This window comes from Callionymus lyra, chromosome 1 (assembly GCF_982586985.1).
Source record: "Callionymus lyra chromosome 1, fCalLyr1.hap1.1, whole genome shotgun sequence".
In the NCBI taxonomy this organism is placed as follows: Eukaryota; Metazoa; Chordata; class Actinopteri; order Syngnathiformes; family Callionymidae; genus Callionymus; species Callionymus lyra.
The window spans coordinates 4,146,133-4,155,217 of record NC_141818.1 but is presented as its reverse complement, the minus strand read 5'-3'; the positions used below and the strand labels follow the sequence as shown (position 1 = coordinate 4,155,217).

Below are 9,085 nucleotides of genomic sequence, written 5' to 3'. Positions count from 1 at the left end.
TCCTCGACAATACTACACATATATTCTTGTTACTATACTATCATAACACCGGCGTCAAGTACTCGACAATACTACACATATATTCTTGTTACTATACTATCACAACACCAGAGTCAAGTCCTCGACAATACTACACATATATTGTGGTTACTACACTATCACAACACCAGAGTCAAGTACTCGACAATACTACACATATATTCTTGTTACTATACTATCACAACACCAGAGTCAAGTACTCGACAATACTACACATATATTCTTTTTACTACACTATCACAACACCAGAGTCAAGTACTCGACAATACTACACATATATTCTTGTTACTTCACTGTCACAACACCAGAGTCAAGTACTCGACAATACTACACATTTATTCTTGTTACTATACTATCACATTGTTACTATACTACACATGTGTCTTTGTTACTACACTATCACAACACCAGAGTGAAGAACTCGACAATACTACACATATATACTTGTTACTACAGTATTAAAATATATTGCAACATATTGTATCGTTGACCCTGGTCAGATTCCCGCCGAAACACACCTCTACTGGGGACCGTGAACAAGGGGCTTGTTCTGGTCCACTGGTGGGACCCTACTGGGGGCTGCCCTGGTTAAGTGGTAATGTCAGACTGCAGACCCTGTATGTGACCCCATATCCTGGTCCAACACAGCCCTAGATCTGGAGGTGGCAAAACATACTGTAGCAACCAAAAGAAAGGGGGCAAAAATGGGGAATATGACTTTTTTTTGTGCGAGGGGGGGGGAATTTTGATACTCTAATGAAAGCCTGATGTATGATCCGAGGACCTGAACATGCTTTGTTGGGCCCCTTGCCTCACACCTAATGTAACAAAGACAGGGACTTGTTTTCAGGAAGTGGTGATGTTCCGTAATAGCTAACTTATTTATAGAATCATCTATAGAACTGTTATTAAATGATAAAAAAGTGTCACACAAACAAGCGTCCACAAATAAAAGTTGTTCTTTTATAGAGCCGTAAAGAGACACAAACCCGTCCCCTGCCCGCCGGGGTATAAAGTCCATCCCATCTCAAACAAGACTGGTTAATGTTAACCGGTGTCACCGGAACTCCTGGTCACAACACCGCGCACTGGACTGGAGAAATGTTGAAGACGCTGGTGATCGGCGGCGTTTCCTGCGCGGCCGTCTTCGTGGTGGGAATTCTCATCGGACACTTCGGGATAAACAAGAGCGGCGGCGGCGGAGGGCCGGCCTGGCTCGCCGAGGTCAACAAGGATGTGGATGAGAGTCTCATCAAGGCGTTCCTGTCCGAGGTGGACAACAACGAGATCGGGAAAAACCTCAAGTGAGTTTCGTTGGTTTTTTTTTAATAATCTTTTCAAATATTTTATTTTGAGTAAATAATTGGATAAAATCTAAATGAGGTTAAATTGATTGTAATAGGTTGAAGGTTTTAGGTGGTTGGAAGGGTAGGTGGTCAGGTTTAAGCAGGACACTTTTACACAAAAAGTACATGGGTAGGCACACAATTAAGAGTCACAAATTATCCTCTGTGTACTACTTACAAATAAAAACAGTTAATGACTCTCTATGATTGACTCTTTGTGTCACGGCGACATTTTAACCTTTGCTCTTGCTCTTCTTTTACTTGACAGAGAGCTGACCAAGGTCCCTCACATGGCCACGACTGCCGGGGACGAGGAGACCGTCAAATTGATGCTCAATAGGTGGCGGGACCCCAACAGTGGGCTGGACAAGGCTTGGCGGGAGGAATACAAGGTCTATCTGTCGTTCCCCAACCCCAACAAACCCAACAAGGTCACCGTAGGTGGGTATGGATTTAATTTGAGATGCTTTGGTTCTGAAGTTGATCTTGGAGCAAATACTCAAGGTGGTTCCTGTTTCTTTTCAACTCCAGAGGAACGGAATATACCTTCTCCAACTAATGTTACTCTCTGTAACCGAAACACCCTACCAAAATGGTTAAATTCCAAAGCATCATCTAAGAATTGATCGTCATCAATTCTCAGTCAGTAGTAATCCAGTTCAAGCACTAGTGACGCTTGATAGGAGCTTCCAGTAACGTAACAGAACCTGAACCATAGAAGCCCCTTGTTCGATACTTAGTTGTTAGTACCCAATGAACCTATCCACATACTACCAACCATCATCCTAGGTAGTCAGTAGTGTACGATAGTCTCCTCCTATAGTAATGTCTTCTAGCTTGTAATCCTTTTCTTTCTATCAATCAGTTGGTCCATCTGCTTCAACTCTGTACACGGCGCGGGAGAAGGAGAAGCCGTATTTACCAGATCAAGAAGATCCTGAAGTGGTCCAGCCATATGCGGCCTACTCACCTGCTGGACAGGCAATGGTAAGAAGATGGTTAGGAAAGCTACGCTTGAAGCAGAACGTAGCATTCAGTTCAGAGTGCTTCCCTAGGTTACAGTAAGTATTGATTGACTATGAAAACAAGGCCTGAGCCATTAAGTCGTTACATGGAAAGGCATTGACCCTTATGGTCTTGTAAACGTCAGGCCATAAAGTAATGAGTTAGTTATTAATAAAGTTTTATACTTCATTGTTCATATAAAACATAGAGAAAGACAAAAGAATATATGGCCTGTCTTCTCCACACTAACAATAACATGGTCATAAACATGTTCAATTATATAATGAGGTACTTTACTTACTCTTTCAGGGGAAACTGGTTTACGCCAACCAGGGCAAGCTCAGCGACTACCATCTGTTGAACCAGACCGTGGACCTCAGAGGAACCATTGCCATCACCAGATATGGAGGAGCTGGAAGAGCTGCCAAAGTAAGGACAATTTTGAGTTAATTTTATTCCCGTTTTACCATGTGAACTTGTTAACCAGTGGACAAGGAGGTGGTGAAGTGTCCTTACATTTCCATAACGGTAAGAGTAACATACACAGACTAGAGGTTTGTCGGTTTGAAGTAGTTGGGGTCAACAGTCCAGGTTAATGGAGAGAGAGGTGTAAAACAGAGTGACTACTTATAGGATTTATTGTTTCCGTAAATGCTTCTATCCACACAACAAGAATGAACTGGTTGGGCCTTCCTGGAGATGTCCTAATCAGGTGGCCAATCCACCTCCACGGACTCCTCCCAACGTGGGGGAGCAGCGGTTCTACTCCGAGTCTCTCTTGGATGACCTTGCTTCTAACCCTATCTCTAAGAGAGGGGCCAGCCACCCTAAGGAGAAAACTAATTTCGGCTGTTTGTACCTGCGATCTTGTTCTTTCGGTCACTACCCACCGTTCGTGACCATAGGTGAGATAGGGGACGTAGATCCGCCGGCATACAGAGAGCTTCGCCTTATGGCTTAGCGTCCTCCATACCACCAAAGATCAGTGCACACTCCATAATTTCCGTCTCCTCCACTTGGGGCAGTATCTTATCCCCAACCCGGAGAAGGCTCCCCACCGCGTTCCAACTGAGAACCATGGACTCGGATTTGGAGCTGCTTTACACTCGATTGTGAACCTTTCCTGGGGAGAACTGAAGGTCACTATTTGATGAGGCCAAGAGGACCACATCGTCGACCCTCTCAACATCCTGGCTGTGCCTGGAAATTCTAGAATAATAATGATCTTGATAATGGGCAAGAGATCAATCTTTCTTTTCATAACACTCTTCATCAACCTCTTTAGTCTTAATACCTTACAGTAAACCAAGCTATTGTCTTCCAAAATAATCAGGTTGTCTTAGATCAAAGTAGCATGCTTAGATAGCCTTCAGATGGGAATGGGTGTTCTACTTCAATGATGAAAGATGAGTAATTATAAACAATAACCGCCGTCTTCGCAGGCTATAAACGCCGCCCCTTATGGGGTCGCCGGAGTCCTGGTCTACACCGATCCTAAGGACATCAACGACGGTCTCATGTCAGACACCAACGAGACATATCCCCATTCGTGGTACCTACCACCCTCTGGGGTGGAGAGAGGCGGCTTCACCAGCGATTACGGAGACTTGCTCACGCCCTACCTTGCCGCTAAAGGTAATTACTATCCTTATTTTTATTGCCTGTCAATCAATAAATACACACTTTCCACAGAGGAAACTTACAGGATCCCGAAAGAGGAAATAACTGGACTCCCACCTATTCCAATTCAACCAATCGGATTTGAAGATGCCTACAACTTAATCTGGTGAGTCGTCCTGTCGGTTTAATACAAGGCTGACATGATCTCTAATCGACCGGTGTAATCGTAGTGAACTCGGAGGAACTGTGGCTCCGGCAGAATGGCAGGGAGGATTCAACTGTTCCTATAAGTTTGGTGGTCCGGGATTCCAGGTTTCCTCTCGATTTAACAACAGGTACGTTGGTGACTTTACTCAACAGGTCTGCTAGACCACGATGTACGCCAGACGGTTTCTTTTGCTTTGCAAAATTTACCAGACCAAACATCCTAACTTCATGCTTGTGTTGCAGTAATGTGAAGCTCGAAGTATACAACTTTGAAGAGTTGAGGAACTCCTCAAATGTGATGGGCATGATCAGAGGGAGCGTAGAGCCAGGTAGGACTGAGAGACAGTGTCGCTGCAAGTCAGCTGTAAAATCACAAATGTCTGCGGTCCATAGACAGGTACGTCATCTACGGGAACCACAGGGACAGTTGGGTTCATGGTGCCATTGATCCCAGCAGTGGTACTTCGGTCATGCTGGAGTTGACCAGAGTTCTGGGCACAAGGCTCAAGAAGGGTGAGAACTTTTCCAGACCACTGGCGAGTCTACAGCAATAAATAAAAGGTCATTTTTCTTAAAGGAACCTGGAGGCCTCGGAGGTCTATCATCTTTGGCAGCTGGGGAGCCGAAGAGTTTGGTCTCATTGGGTCGGCCGAATACACCGAGGTGACACAAAAATAATGTATTTTGTTAATCGTCTATATGAGCCCTGCTAAGGACGTAGCCTGTCACCCTGTAAGACTGTGATAGGCTTCAGCCGAGGGCGCCCCCTGTATACGATAAAAAAAAAGAATGTCATATCCTGTCCTTCAGCAATACCTGACCAAGCTCAGTGAACGCACCGTGGCCTACATCAATGTGGACATTGCCGTTTTTGGTGAGATACAATTAAGTTTGTTTGGAACTATTGGCACCTTAGGTCTTTGATTCTTTGAACTATTGTTAGTCAGAAGCTTTCGTCCATGTCTGAGTCAGAGTAGCACAACGATCACTTTTAGTGTGAACCAACAATAAGAGGATCATTGTTGCTCCAGTGTTCTTGCTATTTGGGCCTTCATGGTCATAAAAAAATATAGATCTTGATTAAAATCTAAAACGGTCCATCTTAAATACTATAATAATGAATCAAAGTAGAGAAAAGTACTTAAGGTTTAACTTCGTACAAGTCTTTTGCTAAGCTAAGTAAGCTAGCAGTGTAAATGAAGTTGCAAAAACATAATTTTCATTATAAACAATCACTTAAAAATTATAAATAACATGACGAGTTCCAACAGTAAATCTTTTGTTTACTATCATCATTAGCTAATGCTACGCTAAGAGCATCCGGGATGCCGTCTTTGCAAAACGTCATCTTCACCGCAGCGAAACAGGTGAGGTTCACCTTAGGTACGGTTGTAACGCTACATTTAAATCAGCTAAAAATAATAATAAATAATGTTATTGTGACTTGTTTTTAAAGGTGCAGGCACCTGGAGTGGACTCCACATCGGTTTATGACAACTGGATCAAGTTCACCAACAGAACCAGTCCATTTCATGGAGTCATTCCGAGGTACTGTGGCAAATATGCATCTTTGTTTAAATGATTGTTAAAAGTGCATAAAACACCAGAACACGATAAACTTATAATCACTGTTGCGTGTCTTATTCCAGAGTTGGATACCTGACTGGAGCAGGAAGTGATTACGCAGCCTTCGTCCACTATCTGGGAATCGCGTCAATAGACATGTCGTACACATACGACAGGGTAGGAAAGTCTTTCGCCTCATGTTTCACACTAGAAGATTTTATTTTAATTTTTACTAATTATTCAACTCCTACGATTTGCCATTTTGACTAAACCATTATCAGTAAAAACCAAGAAAGAACAGGTTGAAAGTTTACCATTGGGGATTAGGCAGTTTAACTTATGGACATTGCAGGCAATCATGGCGTCTCAAGAACCTGACCCACCCATTATAATCAATGGAATTATGTGCAACTGTGTCCCAACCATACATTCTTAGGACATCATGTGATCATTTCCCCATTTTTATTTTACACACAGACCAAAACTAATGCTCGGATTTACCCGGCCTACCACACGGCGTACGACACCTACGACTACGCGTCAAAGTACATTGATCCAGGTGAGTCATCGTGATACTATAAGACCAGGTATTCACTCAAGTTACCAAAAAAGCAAGTAGGAATGGCAGGTGAGAAGGTTAAGAACTGTTTTGTTAAAGTGTAGAATGTAAGACAGGGTTTGAAATCAACAGAAAAGTTGAAGCCTCAACCATATCTGTAGATGTGAACCAACTATAAACTGAGATCCTAAACCAAAGCGGACCAGATTGAAAACATCCGCTACCTGTGAGGGGGTTACAAGTTTTACACTAAAGTACCCAACTGTCCCAGGGGGGACTAGAACCCATTTGCAAAGACATCACGAAGAATATACTGGTTGGTAACCTAAGGGTTCCCATTGAGTTCTTACCAGTTGAGGTGTCCGTGACCAGGGAAGGTAACAAATATCTTTGCGGTGTCTTAGGGTTCTACAGCCACCAGGCCGTCACAAGAACGGCAGGGAACATCCTGGTCCGACTCGCCGACAGTCTTCTGCTACCCCTCAATTGCAGCGACTACGCCGAGACTCTGGAGGACTACCTTAGAGTGGCGGTTGATCTTTATCAAGAGGGTCTGATGGCACAGAAAATCTCAATGGGTAAGCACGCCGAAGGCCTTACGAACCGGGGTCCACCGGGGCTTTTATCATGTGACGTTTGTTTCAGAGCCCCTTAAACAGGCCGTCGCCAACTTTCGCAAGGCCGCCTCCGATCTGAACAAAGTCATTCAAGGACTGGACCTGAAGAACGAAACGTGAGTGGACAAGAAGATTTGCTTTTAAGGGCGATTCCAGCTTGACTCACGGGTGTTCGGTTGTAGACCTCTGAAGTTCCGCAAGATCAACGACCAGCTCATGCTGCTTGACCGGGCCTTCTTGAACCCTCTGGCGTTCCAAGACCTTTATGGATACAGGCGAGTTCAGCAGCTAACATTTTGACTCCAATTTATTAAATATTTTTGGAGCGAAATCATTTTTCCTCGGCTCATTTTAACCATGTTTTTCTCACGCATAATCCAGGCATGTGATTTGGACGCCCAGCTCTGCAGGGAAGCCGACGTTCCCAGGCTTGGCCACTGCCTACGCCAACGCCGAGACCTTGGGAAAGGCAGGCTGGCAAAAAGTGCACTACCACTTGTCGCTCCTGAGCCAGGCGATAGAGGGCGCTGCCTCCACACTGACTGATGACTCCTGAGGTTTTTCTACCCAAAAAAAAGTTTTCTAACCCAACAATAAAAACACGGTTTCACTTGCCAGTCGCAAAGTTTATTATTCATAGATACATAGACTTTGTCTCCCCCATTTAAATACCCCCCCTCCCCTCCTCCCATCCCGTCCCCCTCCTGCTCCGGAGAGGTCGTCCCCTCCCTCCCCCCCCCAAAAAAAATAACAAAACAAAAAACAACACACTCTACATCTTGTGCAGCATATTGCTCTTTAAGACATTTGCGAAAAAAAAAATAGATAAATTAAAAATACTACAACTTTTCTGCTCCGAGTTCTAAAAAAATAATAATACATCTCATTTTATTTTTTATTTTTTTTAAAAAAGGAAACAGCACAGTGTCCCTCAGTCTGACACGCCCCCCCGGCCTGAATCAACTTATTTTAATCACAATCTTCAAGTTTATTTATTTTTTTGCTCTTCCCGATTAATAACAGATGAATAGATTTTTTTAAACTCCAACCTTGTGGTTTTTGTAACGCGATGGAGGGCAGTGGCCACCGCTAGAGGGCGCTGCCGGCAGAGTGAAGGACAGAGTGATGACACTGGAGGATAAACTCGGCTGTTAGAAGTCACAAGGCATGCACGTTTACACCGAACGCTTGTGTCGTGAAGTCCAGTCTCTAGTGTGTGTGTTTGTACATAAAGGTTTTCAAGTCAAAAGTTTGATTGCCCAGAAGCTTCTACGCTTTTTTTTTTTTTTCCTCCTCCTCTCGATATTCCTCGTGGACCGATCCGAGTCCTCGCTCCTCTCCGGGGGGGGGGGAGTGCTGCCTGGGGGTCCTCGGCTTGCGTGTGCGACGGGGGGGAGCAAAGGTCACAGGCGGGAGGAGTACTTGGGGTTTCTTGGCACCTCGGTGAAAGATTTGAGCTCGTAAGGAATCCCTGTGTCCACTTCGATGGATTTGCGGGAGAATAGCAGCCGGATATCGTTGTGCAAGTAGATTTTACCAGATTTGGAACTCTGGAATCTGAGGAGAGACGGGAGGAGAGTGAGCTTCACTGACGGTGCTTTTGTTAGTTGAAAAATGACAAGAAAGTTGAGACAAAAGTCTTCTTTATGGACAGACGTATAGAAGTATATCAGTGCCATAATATTGGTTTAAACTTTGCTTTTGTTTTTAATAATTTAATCCATTATTTTATACATTAAAAGGATGAATTTCTTTTTATTGAAATCAATAATTTGTATATAAATGGGATATCATTCAGCCATTATAAAGACATTTATTTTTAAATATTAGAATATCAATATTAAATCCAAATTTAAAAATCCCATGCCTTAAAAAAAAACAATTCAATATTACAAATTCAAAGTTCTAACATTTCTAATGTTAAATTCAACCCTTCAATATTCAGATGGCTCTGATGTACTTCCATACAAACTGCAACCTTATCTTAACTCTAGCTTTCACTCAAACACAGTTGTAGAAAACCTTAGTAAATATTTTAATCCTCAAGTAGAGACTCAACAAAACATGTAAAATATATCCGTTTATAACAACCACATTTTCAGTTTCTTATATCAAATAAAAGAAAA

The 9,085-nt window shown here is 43.2% G+C and overlaps 2 protein-coding genes across 3 annotated transcripts in view; one reads left to right on the top strand and one right to left on the bottom strand.

The window, feature by feature from the left end:
- The first annotated feature begins 1,133 nt into the window (after positions 1 to 1,133).
- naaladl1 (N-acetylated alpha-linked acidic dipeptidase like 1) lies at positions 1,134 to 7,573 on the top strand. Its single transcript, XM_087788648.1, has 19 exons — positions 1,134 to 1,343; positions 1,654 to 1,826; positions 2,251 to 2,372; positions 2,700 to 2,819; positions 3,833 to 4,025; positions 4,083 to 4,176; positions 4,241 to 4,345; positions 4,461 to 4,546; positions 4,611 to 4,730; positions 4,795 to 4,880; positions 5,028 to 5,091; positions 5,517 to 5,584; positions 5,674 to 5,765; positions 5,867 to 5,960; positions 6,261 to 6,342; positions 6,747 to 6,920; positions 6,988 to 7,075; positions 7,142 to 7,234; positions 7,341 to 7,573. Exons 1-19 carry the CDS (start codon positions 1,141 to 1,143, stop codon positions 7,513 to 7,515), a joined length of 2,232 nt encoding a protein of 743 aa, XP_087644774.1. The 5' UTR covers positions 1,134 to 1,140; the 3' UTR covers positions 7,516 to 7,573.
- Positions 7,565 to 9,085, bottom strand: part of atosb (atos homolog b) — a 25,109-nt gene continuing 23,588 nt past the window's right edge. For both annotated transcript variants that reach the window (XM_087788659.1, XM_087788669.1), the window contains one exon: positions 7,565 to 8,516. In XM_087788659.1, coding sequence (XP_087644785.1) covers positions 8,363 to 8,516 — 154 coding nt within the window. In that variant the 3' untranslated portion in view covers positions 7,565 to 8,362. The remainder of the gene's footprint in view (positions 8,517 to 9,085) is intronic.

Coding starts and splice junctions, on each gene's coding strand:
- naaladl1 (XM_087788648.1), top strand. CDS start 1,141: ATGTTGAAGACGCTGGTGATCGGCGGCGTTTCCTGCGCGGCCGTCTTC. Junction 7,076..7,141: donor CTGGACCTGAAGAACGAAAC/GTGAGTGGACAA, acceptor GTTCGGTTGTAG/ACCTCTGAAGTTCCGCAAGA. Junction 7,235..7,340: donor CAAGACCTTTATGGATACAG/GCGAGTTCAGCA, acceptor CGCATAATCCAG/GCATGTGATTTGGACGCCCA.